Here is a 21,302-nt window from a genome sequence, read left to right on the forward strand (position 1 = left end):
AACTTCTGTTTGCTTTGGGAGGCTGGCGTGTTGTCATGAAGAAAGAGGGAGTGAGAAGGTGCGGTAGAGAGATAAAGACAGAAATGATAGGGCAGACAGACATTAACAGCTTCAGACACGTGAGCTACACTGACTTTGGTGGTTGCTGGAGTAAAAAAGGGTGTGAATTTTTACCCCCTTGAAGTCAGCATGAAATGGCACCTTTCTTCACGAGGATCTAAAGTTTGAGAACTAATTTAAAAGTACACTTTGTGTACCTTTAAACTTTTTTTGTTCAAAATTAGCAACATTGATATAGTCAATACATCATAAATCTTTCTTCTAAAACGTGTTTCCAAAACATTGGTGGTAAGCCTATTACAAGTTTATATTTTAGACCGGGTGGAGTGGTTTTCATGGGAAATTGCATAGATACGTCACTCACCCATGTGTGTCTCATCATATGCGTCAGATACTTGAAGTGTGTATGGTGAGGGAGTGGCATAAGTTGGCTGTCACAACAAACGCGTGAAAGGTTGATACGGAGCAGCTAAATCTCGAGCCTCCAGATAATCACCTGTTTAAAAACAAGCCAAACAGAGGAGAGTCTGTTGGAAAAAAGAGAAAGCGACAGAGCACGTAATAAAACAAGAATCAACATGGAGATGGAGAATTGAGGGATTCGAAAAGCGACACTTTTTTTTATAACTCATCCGGTTATAAGGTATTTTATTGAACATAATAAGTTGGCATATGTAGCTCTCTAACAGAGTTCATTGTAAAGCATTATCTATTGTGAAGGATCATTTCATTATGGTTGTTGTAGCACTGTGCTGGGATTTATTTTCAAGGAAGTACCGTGTCTATTAATGGGCAAATTTACAGTAAGGTCTTCAGATAGTCAGCTTGAGATCATTTCCATCTAAACTGGTTATATCTCTTAAGTCTAATAGTGAATGTTTTATGAGCAGTAGGATAATCTCTTTTTTTAGTTATGAGAAAGAAACATACTCATCCGCACAGTCACGCAGAGCCGAAGCACTCCCAAAACAATGTTCTTCCAGAAAAGGTTTTAAATGCTAGAGGGCCAAAATTTACATAGTGTATCTTTAAAATAGGAATATTGTTCATCAAATTATGTCACTTGCATAATAATATGACTGAAAGACTGATTTGTGTTTTTTGAAATACTTAAAAAATAGGCGTTTCCCAGTTCCAATTGCTTTAGAAAAAAAAGGATATTCAGTTAACCAAATGTAGGTCGGTACTTGATTTTAGTAATTGGGAAGTGTTTGGATGGTGAAAAGTGGGTGTTACATAGCAGAATGGAGTCGGATGATTGGAAAATAGAGGGGTTGATGGCCAAGCTTTTTTACAATGTGTTTTTATAATGTGCACCAGACACACACACACACACACACACACACACACACACACACACACACACACACACACACACACACACACACACACACACACACAGGAACATGTATTAACATGAGTAAATAGAGTTACAATGCTCAGGTGCATTCAGTGAATTCAGTATTAGTGCATAATATGTAAGGACATTAATAGATGATACTTTACAGTAGTATTATATAGGGTTTACCATAGTTGTTTTTGTTTCTTTTAAAATTGCCCTTTCCTGTGCTCATTACTGCTCCTCTGAAGCAGTTTGGATACTCGCTGCTTTTCCCCTTGGAAAGAAACTGCCATAGAAATGAAGGGTTTGTGTGTCTGGTAAATTGGGTGAACCGGGCTGTGATGCACATGCTGCAAGGTCTCCACATGAGAAATGACAGCAATCATGATGTTACAGTCCACTCTGCACATAAATGCAGTAATGGACAAAGCTGCTGCCTGGCCTGAGAAGTATGAATGTTTCAAAATATCATTTTAGAAATGGAAATATATCAATTTAGGAGCAAGAATTATGCATTGCAGTGGAGGACTGAATTACCATGGCAACTACTTCCATATCTGTCACATAAATTCTTTAGAAAATGGTTCACCAGAATAATAAAACAGCTTTTTTTTTTTCTCTCAGGTTATCAAGTGGCCAGACAAATCTGAAATTTATTGTGAAGAAAGTGTTGTACTTGCAAGCTTACTTAAACATTGCGCTGGTGTTTGGGTGGATGCCAACGTGTTGCTATGTGGTTGCTATGGTGTTCTTTGCGGTTGCTATATGGTTGCTTATCAAAAGAGCCTTCTGGTCTCTTAATATGGTCTGAGTCCTCTTCTTCAATGTAAATCTATAGGATTTTTTGAGCAGTTTAAACGGTTTTGTTAGAAAAATAATATCACACATCCCCTTACACATAGAATAAGTGGTGCAGGATGAGCTATTCACCGAAAGTCTGAAGTCTGAGTTTGGTGAATGTAGCTTGATAGCTGGAGCTATTACAAAAATCTTTTGCTGTAACTATCTGAGATTTTTGGCAGTGTTATTTTCAACGCAGGCTCATGGGAAAAACATGCTTGTGGTGATATTACGTTGCTTTATGCATGTTTCGCAACACTTTAAAACTGAAATGTCTAGCGCATTTAGTTTTATCCAAGACAGATGAACGTAAAGTTGTTGTAAGTATCATGGCGTTTGGTCAATTAAATGTCTTGTGAGAGGCACTAAAAGATTAATGCTCACGATTGAAAGTATGTACCACCAACACTAAACCATTCCCTTAACCTAACCTTTAGTGTTATCAAAAGCAAAGTGATATGCAGTGCAATACTGTACCAGATGGGCTACCGAACAAGATATCTACGTCAAAAAGCCATAGATATGGAGATGGTTATGTGATGCAAATGTCAAAATGTTTCGTTTATAAAACAGACATTATGGTAAAAGTGTTTTGAGGTCAAATCATAGTATTGTGCAAGGATTTTCCCCCATAATCATAGTTTGCTTGAAAAGGAATAAAAGTGGTTGAAAGTGTTTTTAGTGCCTCTAGTGTTTATTTTTGCTGGAAAATGTTGTGAATTTGATAGATTATAGAATTTTTGCAAAAATGTAGGTTGAGGCATGTTTTCCAATGTTGGTTATTTTACTATTATTTATACATTATAGTGTGTATTAAAGGTTTGAACTAGCTTTTGTTTTTTTATATTTTTAGTTTTCAAATTTTTACTAAATTTTTATTAGTTTTTTTCTTTTCTACTTAGCATTCATTTTTTATTTCAGTTTTAATTTGAGTAATATTTAAACTTAAACTTATTTCAGTTAGTTTCACATTTTTTCATCTAATAATTCTATTTTATTTCATCTCAACTTCAATTACCAAAAACTATTTTTTTATTAGTTTTTATTAACAACACTGAAAATTTTGATCATCCGCTACAGGAAAACCGTAAATTTGATCAGTTAGAAAATATACAGCAGTACAGCACACTGAACAGGCTGAAAGCTCTAGGATTTTACATTTTAAAATATTGGTCTCGGTGCAGGAATTTTGAAAACGCTTACAATAACAGTATGTTGAGTTTGTCTTGCGAGCATAATTACCTTCAGGTTCTTGTTGGAACTATTAGGCTTGAGACTCTGAGCTCTCTTGCTTTCTAATTTCCATTCTGAATATGCAGACAGATTCTTCTAAAAGGATTTCTGTTAACGTCATAATGCAAAAGTGCAGCACAGTCTGAAAGCTCTGATAAGCAGTGTGGAACAAATGAAACTGAGGCTGACTAAAGAAGAGCTTTCAGAAAGATGTTAGAGCCAATGCATAAAGTAGAATGTATTAGACCCAAACACATACTCAAAGAACAGGCACTCAGAGAATAGTGTCCTGGAAAAACTTTCATGCTTAATTTTTCTCCTCATAATCTCCAATGCACTTTGAAGTAAAACATGTAACTGGGCAGCAGCTATCACAGTGTCCTGGGCATCACTTGGACCCTGTTGTGGCGTTTTAGGACAGCAGACACATTGTAAGGTTTAGTGCATGATGATGACATGACCAATTATTTTAGTGGAAGGCTCTTGAGAATATGTCTGAAAAAGATTGAACTTTGAGACTGTATGAATGATAATGCAAACCCTGCAGTGATATTTTAAATATTGATGCATTGCGCAAGCAACATCTTCTACATTATTTCTTTCAGATTTCTACTGAATCGGTTATGTGATGATTAATAAAGCTATTGTTGACCTGAGAACTGATAACACTGCCCTTTTATCTTTTTTAGACCATTCTAAACCATAAACAAATCACTGCGTACATGAGTTGTTTGCCAAACCTGTCATGTACCAGAAGGAGACGCATTCCTGAATTTTGAGTTATGAAAGGAAAGACATCTTTATTCTAGTCTCTTGTCTGACTGCCTACAGTTCTCTGTGTCTGCACCAATCGCTATTCAACCGAGACCAGACAATGGAAGTCCTTCACAGCTTGCTCGAACAAGATTAGCAAAAGGACTAACCACCCAGAGGATGCCAGTGCGTGTCATTATGAAAACATCACAATCTGCTCTGGCTCTATATCGAGATTGTTTAAAAATCTAATAGGAATGCTGAATTAGAAGTGCCGTTTGTTCTGTCTAGAGTCCGAGAGAAAAAGACAGGGAAGTATAGGTATGGTTATGGATGGGTTGCAACAAGGTGTAGCACTTCTCTAAGGCAAGGACATTGGACAGGGGGTAAAATGAAAACAAAGTTACTGTGGGACTCATGTAGGGAGGGGCCCTGAATGCGACTTCAACCACGGAGGACCCCCAAACCAATGATAATTACACAGAATCACCCACAATCCCTAGCGGCGCCCCTGCTCTCAGGCCTGGTAACCTCTAAACTGTCTTCTTGACATAATGCTATGGTCTCTATCCAACTCTCCGTGAGCGGTGGTACAAAAACATGGAAGCACAAAAGTTTAGTTGACAAATAAACAGGGAAATCTGGTTGCTGGTAACATGGAGGAGGGGTACATATTGTTAATTTGCATTTATAAACCAACATGACAATAAAAAGTAGGGGTGGGAATCTCTAGGCACCTCACGATTCGATTCAGTTCATTTCGATTGACATTCAGAGGGCTGCAATGTGATGATAAAACGCTTATCGATGCATCTTGATGTATCTTTTTTTTTCTCAATACATGATTTCTTTTTTTCTCACTTTGTGACTACTTTGTACTTTCAAAATTCTATAATGAATTTATTTACAAAAACTGGTTGGAAAAACAGCAAACTTGTCCTTTAAATATTCAGAGCAATGTGTAATAAATTACACTAAAGGCAGTTGCAGTGAAGCACACAACTAAAGGAGTAGATAACGAAAACTCTTTAATGAAAAGTTTTTGATTAGTCAAAAAAGGGAACACGCAGGAGAATCTAAAAAAATATATAACTCTCAACCAAACGTTGATGATACCGGACAAAGGAAGAGAATAAAACTCAGGGCTTAAATATACAGGAAACTTAATAAAGGTGAACCGAAACAGGTGTGTGGAAACTAATTCACAGCCAGGGAAACAGAACACAGTCAAAACTGACTATACTGTAGATTATAATTACATTTGTAAAGCATAAAACACATGGGGAATGCAACATTTCCATCAATATGTCCAAAAATCACAGTGGCTCTGAGTCATCCAGTCTTTCTTGTTATTGAGGTGTGTTTGTCACATGCCTCAGAGACAACAACACAAACCAGACAGACCAGGAGAGCTGCTTCATAATGACTGTGAGGCGTAAACCTGTCTTTGAAAGAGAGAGTGTGTGTGTGTGCACGTGTTAGAATGGATTGTCCATGGGGGGCCATGATGAACCTACTGCTGCAACGGAGAACAATTTGTGTTCCATGAAGACACACGTGAGAATCTCAGCTCAGCCTTTATGGCTAATCAGGCACGTGCACAGATAGACCTCAAGTGGTGCTCAAGCACCTGCCCTTCTGTGACTAGATAAGTGATACTAGATAAGTATTTTTATGACTAGATAAGAGCCCTTTTCTAAGTCATAAGGACATTTTTTTAAATACTTTAGTTTTATTTAAATTTGACCCATGGCATCAATTCTCAATTACATGTGTGCCCAAAAAACGACATGAAGATCTAACTGTGCGAGACCGCATGGGCCCTCTTTCCCTCCTCCTCTACATCCCTCATCACAGCCACAGCGCAAATAAAGCACAGGAGCATTCACTGGTGACAGCCAGGTGACCATAGTGTTTACCCTAAGTTTCGCATTGTTTGTCTCTGCTGTCAAATTAAACCACTGTTAAAATATCTACATAGAGGCAGCCTAACTAGGCAATAGCCATACATTAAGCTTAACAACAAAAAGCAAATCTGATGTTGGTGTAAAATAATGTCGTGCTGGGTAGAAAATGGCACCAAATGGCATTCAAGATATGAATTTATGAGATTTTTTCTTTAATATTATGTGATATAGTTAAGCAATATCACACGAGCAAAAGTGCTGTTTTTCCCGATATCAGCACGATAGCAAATGTAATTTTAATATTTAGATTTGATCATTTTACCACATATAATTTTAATAAAAATAAGTTCAATAAACAATATGGCGATATTAATTTACACTTTTAAACACTGTAATATAAATTTTTTACTGTTTTTAACTGTTTTCACAAAAAAAATTAGTTGCTGCCACCTACTACAGTTTCATATAAAAGTATTATACAGAACAGTAACATTTTATAAATAAAAAAAATCATATTGTAACATGTAACACAATAATCAACATGACTTAAAAATGCTATGTTTGCAAATAATGAATCATTCTAGAATGTTTGGGATTTAAAAAAATCGGAAAAAGGACTTACTCTGAATACTTTTTTGAGTATGAATAATATAATTTTTTTTTTTTATATTATTAAACATATATACACAAAATGACAATAATATTACAATAATACTACTTGACTTTAAAATAAAAATCATTTAATAAAAAAAAATTGTTTCATTTTATTTTAAGGTGTCATTGTTACAGTGTAATTATATATTTAAGTACTGAGTAATTTTAATCAACTACATGTACTTACGTCATAGGCTGTGTGTAGCGCCCATACCCTTCATCATACCCTGACGTGCACCTCTCCAAAAACTATAAAGTTACAATACTAATGTTTATGCCTTAGTTTTTTTCATTTTCAAACATTAAACTATTGAGCTTTTATTGTGGCGGTTTGTTGGCAAAAAAAATAAATGCACTGCAGGTTTAGAGATAAACCTGCCTATTCTCTAAACCTTCAAACTGTGTTTATTTATCAAGCGAATCAAGCGACTCTGAAACACTGTGAGCTGCACGCGTGTAAATGAACACAGTGCTCCTGCTAATATTTTAGCTTGTTTATATTAACATTATGTTCATTAAAGTCTCATCAAAGGCATCAAGTATTCATCCATATTGCAATAATGATTTTATTTCAGTATCATGCAGCCATATTACCAAATGCAAAGCAACATTTTCGCAAATAACTAGAACATCTGAGCATTGCTGTGGTGATTTTTGCACAAGAAAACACCATTGTAAAAATTAGGTTTTGATTTCTGAAACTCATTTGCACGACTTATCTTCACAGTTTAAACATCTGGGATGTGTTTAGGTGGGACGCACCTGCACTGTTGAAGGGTGAAGACAACTGCTTGAGTTATACTATTACAGGATCCCACATTCTACAGTCATATGTCAGGTGGCTGAAATCAGCGCCAAGATCAGTAGATTAAGGCACGCCAGGGTTTATGTCATAAAGAAAAATGAGTTCTAGAGAATGTGACGTTCATTCATATCCTGATTAGTTACTGAGAAGTTTGTCATTCACTGAAATATTGCTTCTTCATCTAAGGGAGGTTATGGTTTCATAAGAAGATTTTGTTGTTGTTGTGAGTTTTGTATATACCAACATTTAGAATGCTAATGCATGTGTTCCTCAGCAGTATTACAGTATTTTAATATGCTTGGTCTTAATTCAAATGTATGTGTGACGGTCACCAGCTGGAGTGCCCTTGAGAGTCACCAGAGGGCACTCCACAACAGACTATTGTCATTCCCTCACAAACTACATTCTCTGCCTGGACTTGTTTTCACGGGTATCTCATCTTCTTGTTGCTCCCTCTATATAAGCCTGGTTCTTTCTGTCATTCCCTGTGAAGTCTTGTTTAGTGTCACACTGCAATTCCAAGCATTCTCCTGGTTTTCTTTATCTTGGTTTTCGATCTTCTGTCCGGTTTTCTTGGTTTCCTCTGTTTTTGCCTGTTCCCCTTTGACCCTGTTATTGTTTGGACTGATTACCCGGTGTTTATGATCTTTGCCTGTTTTCGACTACGATTGTAGATTACCCTTTCAATAAAACTGCATTTGGATGCTCAACCTTCGTGTCTCGGAGCAGTTCGTGCGCTGCAGATGATGTATTTGAGGAATAGTAAATGAGAGTGGACTACTTTAGGAGAGAGATGACATTTTCATTACCACTTTGTTAATTTTATGGAGGCTTGGGTCTGGATGGAGTAAAGTACCTGTACATATCCAGGTGTTTCTTTCTCTCTCTCTCTCATGGTTTTCTCTCTCCTGCAAGAGTTTATTCTAATTAGATAATTCCACATATTGCACTGCAATCAGTTACATTTACGACATTGGCTTAGTTAGCCTCATTGTTCCAACCACTGGTAGCTTATGGCACCTCATAGATTAACTCATTATCTTCATTAATTGTAGCAAATGAGGCGTCTGACATTTTTTCAATAATTTTTGCTCATTTTTATTCACCAGATACTTTAAGTGTGTTTCACTAATGTGTGAAAATGAAAGAGTAAAGAAATGGTGTCTTTGTCTGTAATAGGTTCCCTTTGTAAAGAGCATTTTATGCACTACAAATGTCTTGTGTGAGAGATACATTACTGGTTAAAAGTACTTGACTGAATTTCTATTTCATATCTTAAAAAAATCGTTTAATCTAAAGGTGTGTGCATGAATACAGTTCTTGAATTTTTGTTTTGTTTTGTTTTTTGTTTTGTTTGGTTTAATTTTTGACCCGATAGTGAAAGAAAAGCAGCTGAGCTGGAATCTAGACAAAGGGTGAAGCCTTTTGTCTCTAGGCAAGGCAAGGCAAGTTTATTTATAAAGCACATTTCACACACTATGGCAATTCAAAGTGCTTTACACAGAAATGAATTTAAATAATCGCAAAGTAAAAGCAAGGAAAATAAAACAGTTATAAAAGTAATTAAAAGAGATATGTGATACAGTTATACATATGTTATACATAAAATGAATTAAAAGAATAAAAGGATGATACATAGATAAACTTCTCATCTGGTAAAACACCGGTGTATCATATTTTTCACAACTCCCAATTTTTCTTTGAGATTTTCCCATGGTGATTACACTGTCTCTACATAATTCCCATTCTTCCATTTGTGTTATTTCATAGTCGAGCAGAAAATAATAATAATTATTGAATGAAAATGCTTTATCTACGTGCTTGGATTTTAGCGTACAGTAAGTAAACTCTGGGAATGAACTGACGGGTAGAATTAGTAATGGCAGAGACAGATGGAGGCAGCAGTATTGGAGTGTGGGATGCTGGCATTCTTTAGCAGTGTGCCGAGAAGACATCTGCATGAGATGTGTTGTCAGCCATTTCATAGAGGCTCACGGCTCTATGAAGCCTTGCACAAAGGATGATTAGGCTTGAAATGACTTGTATTTAGTGACATGAAATGAAAAGTCCCCTTTTACCTTTGAGTTTATTCAATCATTCATCAATTTGTTCATGTTTCAGCTGCATTTGATGTTTATGGTTTCCTGATTAAAAGCTTATCCAACACCATTTATCTTATACTTGGGACTATCAATAAGAAATGAATACTTTAAAATTCTTTCTTGCGTATATTAACATTATATCCACATCGAGTCACATCAAAGGCATCAGGTTTTCATCGCATTTAATGAGTGCTCATTAAAAACTCACCAACTCACTATGTGTTGCAAGTCATTTCAGATTCATTTTGATGTGCCTGAAAGTGGTGTTGGGTTAATTGTTTGCTCTCTAAGTCTGAACCATTTAGCCCAATTTGTGGACTTGTTGTACACTGCCTCATGTCATGTGACTTTTAACCTGTATTTTGCTGCTTTTAGGAGCTCAGTGAGAACACAGTACACCAATTCCCTCTCAAACTTTATTCACAAGTGGAAATATTAATACTTTACTCAGTATTTTTTCATATATTAGTCATTTTCTCATCCTAATGTTTTTGAGAATTCACCAGCTCTTGCCTTTTTATAGAAAAGACCTCAGGTCTTATTAGATGATTTACAAACATTGCACATTTTATTGTGGTTCTTACCATAAGAAAAACAGTAATATAGGAACTGAAAATCACTGATTTAGTTTTTACAGTAAATGACTGTTTGCTTGATGGGAAGTGAGTCTAGCTATTTCCACTCTAGAGATACACTGTTCGATTCTCTCTCAAGGCCTTTTCATTTGTGTGGCCTTGAAATGATGAGCAATTCCGTCATATTTAATCAAAGGAGTTCCTCGCCGAATCTCCCTTGTGAGTCTCGTGACTGATCTTTATTAATGACCCAATCTGGATCCTAAAACGTTGCCCGCAGACTGTACCGAAGCACACACAGTCCCTACCCAGCTTTTTAGCGTAGTCATTGTAGCTAAGTTAAAATAAGGTAAAATGACTTGAGTTCTACACTGTAGGTGCAGATGGCATTGATTTCATCCAGACAGCCTCAGGGTTTCTTGTCTTTGATAATGCAAGTTGTTTCACTTTCATTCAGCCTGAATCAGTCAGATAGACAAGCTTGCACAACTACAGTACGTGCTATTTCACTTCCTTTTGGACTGTCAGCCTAGCCCTAGAAAACATTACTGGCAGGACTCAGTTACAACATTTCAGACACAACATAATATCATTTTTAAAGGACAACATGTACAGAACATTTTGACCCTTAATCTCCCCTTAAAGGTCCCGTTCTACGTGATCCCATGTTTCAAACTTTAGTTAGTGTGTAATGTTGTTGTTAGAGTATAAATAATATCTGTAAAATTATAAAGCTCAAAGTTCAATGCCAAGCGAGATATTTTATTTAACAGAAGTTGACTACATATAACGGCTCGATTGGACTACATCCCTCTACTTCCTGCATTAGTGACATCACCAGAACCGTGTTTAGACTAACCTCCACCCACAGGAATGCTCCCTCAACTCTACTGGCTACTTGCGCACTTCTTATAACTTAGGCTACTGTGTTTACTCAGCTCTTACGGTGATTTTCTGAAGTAAAACTGACGCTTCATCTTTTGTGTGATGTACAATAAACTTTATTAAACTCATCAGTATATGTTTGATCATCATTCAGACCTGGTCCGAAACAGCAGACTTGTAGGCTGTTAATAAATAATGGATACATACAAGCAGATGACAAATACGTTATAATAACCGTAATTAAACTACTAAACCATACCTGTTTCATCTCTATACAGCACTCTGACTCTGTAGGCATTATTGTCCGACTCGAAATGAACGCCGTTACTGAGAGTTTCTGATATTATCATCATTCCGTGAGATGAATTTGTCCTGACAGACTGAGCACGAGCTCATGAAGCTCCGCCCCCTGTGTCGTCCAGCAGCAGCTCATTTGCATTTAAAGGGCACACACTGAAACAGCTCGTTTTTCTGAGCCCCAAAAATTTTCAATTTAAACATGCTGTAAAAAATGATCTGTTGGGTATTTTGAGCTCAAACTTCACATACACACTCTGGGGACATCAGAGACTTATTTTACATCTTGTGAAAAGGGGCATATAACGGGACCTTTAATGTCATCAAAATTAATGTGAATCAAAACTGTGGCTTTTAATCCACGTCTAATTCACGTCTACCCTTACAAAAAAGAAGTTTATTCAAGTGTTCTATTAGTATACTTCTTTTAAACTAAAAATAAGAAAGTATACTTTCAGTCTACATTTTATATACTTATATACTTAAAATTACACTTAAGTGTACGTCTTGTACTGTGTCTGAGATGCGCCACGCATTATGTCATCACATTGGAAAGGTCACGCGTGACGTAGTCGGAAGTACAAGTGTTTACAAGTTTGGAGTAGGAGGACAGTTCAAAGTTATTGTATGTTGAATGACATATTTATATGTATTTGTGTCAGTTTTTTGTTTAAAATGGTCCTTATGTGTGTGCATATCCTGGATGTTTAACGATGCCATGCATGACCTTTCCAATGTGATGACGTGATGCGCATTTCAGAGATGGTACAAGACGGGCATTTGTGGTTAAAAAGTATATAATTATTATCATTTCGTTAGGTAAGATTCTTATTTCTTGACTGGGATCGTGTCGAGCCTTTGAAGCTGCATTGAGACTGACATTTGGACCTACAAATCGTTGGTTGCCATTAAATGTCCATTATATGGAGAAAAATCCTGGAATGTTTTCCTCAAAAACCTTAATTTCTTTTCGACTTAAGAAAGAAAGACATGGACATCTTGGATGACATGGGGGTAAGTAAATTATCAGGACATTTTTATTTGAAAGTGAACTAATCCTTTAAGCCTTTTATGGGAATTTAAAGTCGGCATGAAACGAAAGTTGCGATTGTATTTTCTTCCCTATTGTGACGTATATCCATGTCTGGGACTCATATCCTTGTCTATCGGGACGGGAATTAATTAGATCGTTGGATCATTGTGGTTTCCTATTGCTGTGTCCTGCCCTTGTGACAGTAAACACATCACCAGAGGAGTGAAGAGATGCTAGAGGGAGGGGAACTTAGTTTGATTGAATATTACAAGGGTACATGAATTAAAAAGTAAAAATAATGATGTGCACAGATAAATCATTTATTATAAATACTGCAGTATTATAAATTGTTTTGATTTAATTGTGAATTTAAGGGTTCAAAATTTTTAATCACTTTCTGTTCAATTTATAAAGTAGGTAAGATTGGGTGCATGAAGTATTTTTGGTAACTTGTCAGACCTCTTTTTTAATTTTGGTTTTCCCCCCAGAAATGAAACAGTGAAAATAGCTAAGAATGAGTCATAAACAGGGACAAGCATTTGACAATGAGGAAAGATTCAGGCTCTATACAGTAATCGACTGCATGAATAACAGCTCCTGACCTCTTGACCCCTTAGCTTGTATTTGTGGACGTCCTTCAATCTGCCCCCTGTGCGGATTGGCTGCATTCATCCCGGGATAGTGAAGATGTCCATCTGTGTGGGTTCAGCGTATAGACACAATCTGCCAACCACTAGGCCAGCGCACAGCAAGACCAGTGCCACAATCTTCAGCGGAATAAGCATGTAATGCCTTAAGACTGATTACAAAAAGCTTTGTCATACAGTTTCAGTCTGCATTACTGCAGGAATCATCGTCATCTGTCTGGAATGGAGGGGAATTCCATCCCGAGCCCATATGCAGTTCCCGAATGCTCTCATTACTCTGTGCTGGCTGCTCTCAAAGATCACAGTCTTGAGTCTGTGAACCCAGTCTACAAGCCATTCCCATCAGCGGGACTTTGAAAACTTTCATTCTCTCCACCATAAAGGCTTTGGGATAAACACAGCCTACCCTGGGAATGGAGATGGAACGGCTCTTTAAACTTTGTTTATGCTCATCTCACTGAAGTAGGCCATTTAATAGTGTCTAATCTCCCTTAATTACACTTATAGGCTGCCAAGGTTAGACATGTAGACAGAACTGCCAAAGGCCCTTATTGATTTCACTTTAAATTAGGGAAATTTCATGCAGTCAGGCCAGTCTAGAAATCAGCAGGTAAAGACACTTCAGAGATGTAATCCGTTCTTTGTGATTTCACCTCAAAGATGCCCCAACAATTTGCTGTTCTCAACAATATTGGCATTGTTTTAGAACCTTGTGAGCTGTTTTGATTTCTGCCTTTATTGTAGGCAGTCCTAACGGAAATGTAATCTTGTAAGTGATGGTTTTTGAACATTCTGACTGTGCCTTGTTCAAATTGCTTTCCTCATGTGAAGCGCACAAGAAAACTTGATGCCTAATCCATTTAAAGTTTGATGTAGCAATTAAACTTTTATAAAAATAAAAGATTTTCTGTAATTCATTATTTTTACACTTTATATAGTGTATATTTGCTTTTTGCTTCGTCTGCCAGTGTCTTTCGCAATACATTCTGGGATTTATTTGTGAAGGGTGCATGCAAAATAAGTTATCTTAGAAGGGAGGATTTCGAGCAGAACCGTAGTGTCTCACCTTTTGCTAATTATTTCTCAGAAATCTAAATAACCTCAGCTAACCCCTGTATTATGCATGGACTTTTTTATAGATTGTATAATAGTGAAACTTCAGAAATGCATTGATTAAAAAACCTAGTTTGAAAAATGTTCAGCTCCTGTTATAGATAATCTCTGTATTAATCTTCATAGTGTGTTAAGCTTTTTCATGTTATAAATGGCAAAAAGAATGCTTTTTGCTGAATGTTAAATGTTAAATGTCAGTGTTAATCTCAATGTGGGATAGAAAATAAAATAAACATCATTGTTCGCTTTCCTGTTCTGTTGACGGGAATCTCTTCCCTATTTAGTTATGATTAAAAAAGCCTTGTTTCACATCACTTCCCATAACATCAGTTTCACTTTAATATACACTGCAAGCTTTTTGGATGGAAATGAGCTCTCAAGAGACCTCATTCTGGATTAATGTGCCTATAAGGCCATGAAATGAAACTATCATATAGAGTCCAGCAGAGACACATTATACATCCTTAAACAGCTACATATTTATTATAATTACGTTAAAATATTAAATTAAAATACATTAATTGATGCTCAAAGAGTATTAATACATTTAATACTCTTTTTTTATATTTTAGTATTTAAAATGTAGTATTTTAATGTTATTTTGATCATATTTAATGTTTTAATTTTTTTAAATTATTTTTAACGAATATATTTTAAATGACAATGACAATGGCGTTTTGTGGGCCTGAAAACGCAAACTTTTGGAAACGGGTTTCAAAGTATACGTTTTTGAAAACTATATTGTTATCGTCTGTGTAAACTACAAAAATGGTGACGTCATACGCACATATATTATATGTTCAGTCTATAGGCGTGTAGTGTTTCTGTACAAAGTGACATCGCCAACTACTGGCCTGGCAGCGTAATACGATGTTTTTAGTTGTTTTCACAGATCCGTGTGAACGGGGATCGTTCTGACTACGTTGTCGTCTGTACGCGAAAAACGCAAAGGAAAAACTTTTCCATTTTTAGTACATCGTTGTCATGTAAATGTACCCTTAGTGTTAATTTCCTGGTTGAGCTGACACTTTTGATTAGAACGGATTGATGGGAATTGAGTGACTGGCATTGATCCATATCCTCGGCTCTTAGTAAACCAGTCGTCACTGGGGTGTAAGTGGGTGACCTGCTCCACATGTGCTTTCCGCTCTGTCCTGCAAAAATAACATCCTATTATTCATCTATTTATTGAACGGTAATACTTTCCCTGATTTATGCACCTCTGCGAGTTACTTAAATATTAAAATCCACACACGCTCCCTTCGCATACTCCCAGCCTTACTTTATCAATACATATGTAAATGAGAGCTGAGATTAAAATGCAGATTTCAAAGCTGCTGATGTAAGAAGTCCATCCAGCTCTTCCTTTCAGTCAAACTTAAATGAGTTTGGGCTTATATGGCCGTTTTGTTGATGGTATACACAACCTCATCTTCAGTCTCCTTCTCAGTTACTGTGTGGATTGGCAACCCCTGGACCCTGTGAGAGGGTTTGACTTTCTTTTTGAATATGAGCTGAAAGGACTATTACATCGCAATTTCATGCCCCAGGGGTTATCTGATATCCTCTTCACTACATTTAGCTCAAAGTGTCTCAGTCTCCTCACCTACCCCTGATTCACTCAATGCCTCATTTCACTCTCTCTTTGCCACCACCCTTTATTTTTCAACAGTCTACTGAATGACTTGTCTCAGTGCTTTCAGCACCGTCTCTCTTGTGTGTGTGTGATCAATAGCTGAGCACAGAGTCCGAAGTGTACTTTTTTGTACCTGCTAATTTCATGGAAATCTGATTTCAAGGAAATCAGCAGGTAAAGACACTTTAGAGATGTTATCTGTTCTTTGTGATTTTACCTTAAGGATGCCCCAATAATTTGCTGTTATCAAAAATATTGGCTCTGATATAGAAACTAGGGAGCTGTTTTGATTTCTGCCTTTATTAGGCAGTCCTAACGGAAGTGTAATCTTGTAGGTAAACGTTTTGGAGCATTCAACATCATACAGTAGATCATACAAATTGCATTCCTCATGTGAAGTGCAAAGGAAACTTGACGCTCAATTGATGTTAGCGTGTTTCTAAGCTAACAACATGATGCTCGATTGATAAGCCTAAAAATTCATTACACACAAATATTGGTTAAATAGTACTTTAAAAATGGTTACATTTAAAAATAATGATATAAAAAGAAAAATATTTGTTTACATCTCACATAATGTATCGGTATATTTGCCTTTGCCACTCACTAGGTAAATATTATTTAGAAAATAATACCACACCAACTGAGAAACTTTTCATGCTTTAAATGTTTCCTACTCACCATGAAACAGCATTTTGCATTTTTAATAGTATTTACCATTATAAATAATACTATTTTTTTTAACTCACTAGAAAAATATTTTTTTAATATTAATATTATTTAGAGAATAATACCACACAAATTGGGGACATTTCCGGGTTTTAAATATTTCTTATGTACCATGAAACTGCGTTTTTCATTTATTTTTTTATAATTTTATCATTATAAATTTATTGTAATAAATTATATTGATGCTCAAAACTTTTTACTGCAAATTTATATTTTAATATAAATATTAGTTAGAAAATTATACCACACCAACTGAGAGAATTTACCAGCCTTAAATTAATAACAGCTTTGAAAGTGCATTATATTAAATTAAAAAATAACTTTTATTTCCCATGACAATGGATTATTTAGCAGTTTCCTCCTTGTGACAAACAGTACAGTCATTATATCACTCTCAGCATCACGTGAATGGTGAACCACATCACGGTGAAACTTCAGCTGTTACAAAAGCATTGCGAGACTTTGTGATTTTGTTCAGTTTTGGGGGATTTTTGCAAGGAATACTTCATATTATGCAAGTAAAAAACAGCCATCATACTGTAGATTATCTTGCTTATAGATAATCTTGCTTGAAGTATACACTTTCAGCGGTCATTGTGATGATACAAACTCATTTAGTGTATTTTTAGCACTTTTAATTGCATTTCTTGTCATCATAGGAGGTCCCATTTATTTTGTTTGAAATCTTTGATTACAGGTTGTCACATTATATGCAAATTTTGCTCAGCACTGTATGAAACCTGAAAAACAAAGGATGAAGTATTTTATTTTGAACTGTGACTCATCTGAATGTAATTATTTTCATTAAACCCCTCACAGCATTGAAATAACACCGCAGACACATTGAACGTTTTTCTTTCAATCACTGCAAAAATCTCAGTAGCTGTAGTCAAGTATTTGAGCAGTATTTACCAACCTCACAGCACACAAAAAAAACACTGGACGTTTTTCATCCAGGTTCTTTAATGAGTAATCTTCACTGTGTTGACTGAGCAAAGTCCATAAGCGACTTAAAAAGCGAAAAGCAGAGCCATTTAGCAGGGCAAGCGAATGAAAGTGAAAGGTACAGGACGCCCTTAGTTCATTATCCTGCTTATGAGGGCTTGCACTTAAATAGTGGACCTCAGGTGAACGCACGAGACCCAGCCAAGAGCAGCAGCACCCTTACACCCACTTTCTCACCCTGAACCTCCCTATGAGGTATTTTAAGCAGGATTTTCTTAGTAATGTGCGTACAGCTCTTTGTATAGTATGTCCTTTGTACCTGCTTTACTGGAAAGTGCATAGTCATTATTAGTCCATGGCGGTCGTGACCACAATTTCCTTATTTCAGTCATGTATTTCCTCCTCTATAGCCCTGGAGGGTGAGATTGTTTTACTTCATGAAAGTTGTATACGCTTAAAACTTTACAAACCCCAATTTAAAATATATATGTAAGAGATGATAAAAATTTAGTTTGTCAATTTATTTAGTACTGCCCAGAGCAAGTTGCATAACAGATATTGAAGTATATTTAACTAGACAAAATAATTACTGAAATGTAGGCTGTTGAACCGGGCAATTTGTGTACATTTTAAATTAGCTGCGTAAATTATGTATATATATATATGTATATATAATGTAAATATCTACAATGTTAAAAAGCTTCATCAGTGCTAAATTAAAGAAATAATAATAATACACTTTTATGACCCTTCTTATTTCTATTAAATTATAATTTTTTTTATTTTATCTCATTTTATTATTTATATTTAGCTTCATCAGTGTTAGATAAAACTCAAAATGCATTTTTAACCACCCTTCTTATTATTATATTATTTTATTATATTGCAATTTTTATTACCCTTCTTTAATTTATTTTATTTTATTAGCTTCATCAGTGCCAAATAAAAACAAAATGCATTTTTTTATCTCCCTTCTTATTTTTATTTTTAGCTTTATCAGTGCTAAATAAAATAGAATAAAAAAAATGATGTCATCATTTCACTCAAAGTGATCAAAATTGCAGTTTTTATTTGATCAGTGCTAAATAAATAAATGCATTTTTTTATTACTCTTTTTTTATTTGAAATATAATACATAATCTTAATGACAGTGAAATGAATTCCTAATGTAAGAAACCTGTTTTTCTGGCACGGTCTCCTCAGCTTCAGCAGAATTATTTCTCTTACACTTTCGATTCTGCAGTTTGTGCTCCCTGACGTGGCGCCCTAATGACCCCAACCTCTCTACGGTCTGTCTTTGACTTTGTTTTTCCCTGTCTATCTCTCTGGTGCTTTGTTGTAAGCGAGCCCTTATAATCTGTGTTTCTGGCTAAATTAGAATAATTGCTGTGGGTGAGCGTCTGAGGTCCTTGACCTTTTCTTTCGGGAGCGTGCAGTCTTATAAGTACATTACAGCCAATGAAGTGAATCCACTGAAAGATGAGAAAGGAAGGCAGGGTGCACATTTACCAAGCATAGAGACAAATGACAGTATGGAGGGGGAGGGACTGCGTGTTAGGAGGATGGGGGTGGGGATTTGAAACCCGGACAGCCAAAGAGCACGCTCGGCTCCGCCCCCTCATAAATAATGCACAAAGCTTCGGGTTGTCCCTGCTGATTGGAGTCAGCTGGAGGAAGTGGCTGGTTGCTGGGTTTACCGGCTGAGAGAACAAGTCTTGGCTAGTATTGTCTCATTCGCTCTGTGAGTGTGTGTGCGCGCAGTTGCCTCTGTCTGTTCCAAAGAAGGAACTTGGATGTAGGACAGTTGGATCTTCATTGCATCTTGTTCCGCACCACTTCCGTGTTTATCAGCTTCACCTCTCCAACAGGATTTACACAGGGGACATGTAACCTCTCCAGCAAGGCTTTGTCTGTCTGTGTGTGTGTGTGTGTGTGTGTGTGTGTGTGTGTGTGTGTGTGTGAGAGTGTAAAGGAGGGGACCACCTCCTCCTAAAGGATTCACCAATGCATTCCTGTTGGAAAATGAAGATTCAGGTACAAATGCTGCAATGTTTTGGTGTTGTCTTTCCTCTGTTTGTCAGCCTCCTGCGGCCGCGGCCGAGGCCGTGTGTATTTGTGTGTGTCATTGTGCTCATGTGAAAGGGGAGCTGTGCGATTGCTGTCTCCATGGTTGCTATTGAGAGGCCTGTTGTTGTGTTATGGAGATTAGGCAGCTTCTGTTCACTAGTCCCAGTTTCAGCATCAGCTGTGAGCAGAATGCTGTTTTTCTTAAATAAGCAATGCTGACATTTATTGTGCATTTTTGTTATTTCTATTCCCTGGTTGTGGTTCCCTTTCTGCTCTCTACTTCCCGTTGTAAATGTGTGCTCAGTTGAGGGCTTTTATATTTGCTAACAAGACAGCACTACTGTTGAATTTGTTTTGTTTTTTTCATCATGTTATACTGACCAAGCAGATGGGCTGAGCTTATGTTTAGCCACACATATAGAGCACTTCCTTTATTTTCAACTCTGTGCCTCAGTATAGGAACTGTAATTGCATGTTTTTTTTTTTTTTGGTGTTGCAGACATGCAAACAAACTCAGTAATCAACCATAAAGATTCAATAGTTTCTAATGCAGATTAGTGTATGGTTTTGGCACTTATGAACTTACTAACCAGGCATATATTATATTGAACCTTAAGTGGTGACTGAACGCTGCGCCTAATTTTTTTTAATCATACAAAAATATCCTTCATTTTAAGCATTGACATTTATCAATATTACTATGAGACTAAAAGGCCCAAATAAAATTATTAACATGACACAGGCTGAATGTGCCTTTTTTTGGTTCATGTAGGGATGCACCAATATTAATATTCTTGCAGAGACTGATAAGCTGATAATTGATTTCATGTTATGGCTGATAACTGATAAATGACTGATATTAAAATCCTGAATGACTTTAGCTTTATTCTGTCATGCACAAAAGAAGATATTTTAATGAATGTTGATAGCTGTGGTTTCAGTTCCCATTGACCTCCATTGTATGGACAAAAAATACAATGGAAGTCAATGGGAACTGAAACGATTAATAGTTAAATATTGACAGTATGAGTAAATGTATATTCATTTATATCTCAAATATCTTCCGATAACTAATATGGTACTGAGTTATCTTGCATTCCTAGTTTTAATGCATTTGGTAGCCAATAACTCATCAATCAAAACTCACTGGTTGCGTCCTAAAGCTTAGGCACCACATCAGGCAATGGCTTCGCAGGCAGCAATTGTGCGCACAGGTATCTCACAAAACTCTATTTTTTTACCTTAACTGTTACAGAAAGGAACGCACAGGATTGTGGGATAGCAAAATCAGCGAGGGTCATATCTATGCTGCCTTCATATATTGATCAGATGAAGGTATCTCATGAAACAGGAAGTGAAGCTAACATTGGATTTGAACTAGGCTATGTTTTACAACCTGTCATACTACCTGTACGTTATGGCATTTGCCTAATTTGGCTTCTACCAAGTGACTAAGATGAATTTGCACCAGAATTTTGTAGAGTTTGATTGGACATCAACACTAAAAGATATGGGACAAGTTTTCTCCTTTCTTTTAAAGGTCAATATGCCTATTTTGTCATATTTATGCTCTATTTTATGATTAGTTGTATTATATGATTTCCATTTAGCGTTGCTGTCCATGACCAGAACTTCAGAACAGACCTGCGACCCATTTGCAACCAACTGCTTTATGCGTG

The 21,302-nt window shown here is 36.3% G+C and overlaps 1 protein-coding gene across 8 annotated transcripts in view; it reads left to right on the forward strand.

Annotated features, from left to right (window-relative positions):
• Positions 1-21,302, forward strand: part of marchf8 (membrane-associated ring finger (C3HC4) 8) — a 99,916-nt gene that overhangs the window by 34,773 nt on the left and 43,841 nt on the right. The window contains exon 1 of one of the 8 annotated variants that reach the window (XM_081350682.1): positions 19,206-19,590. The exons of the other annotated variants lie outside the window; for them this stretch is intronic. Coding sequence (XP_081206808.1) covers positions 19,561-19,590 — 30 coding nt within the window. The 5' untranslated portion in view covers positions 19,206-19,560. Of the gene's footprint in view, positions 1-19,205; positions 19,591-21,302 lie in introns of those variants that run through there. 8 annotated transcript variants of the gene reach the window in all.

The sequence above is a fragment of the Scardinius erythrophthalmus genome, assembly GCF_964197995.2.
Source record: "Scardinius erythrophthalmus genome assembly, chromosome: 21".
NCBI classification, from domain to species: Eukaryota; Metazoa; Chordata; class Actinopteri; order Cypriniformes; family Leuciscidae; genus Scardinius; species Scardinius erythrophthalmus.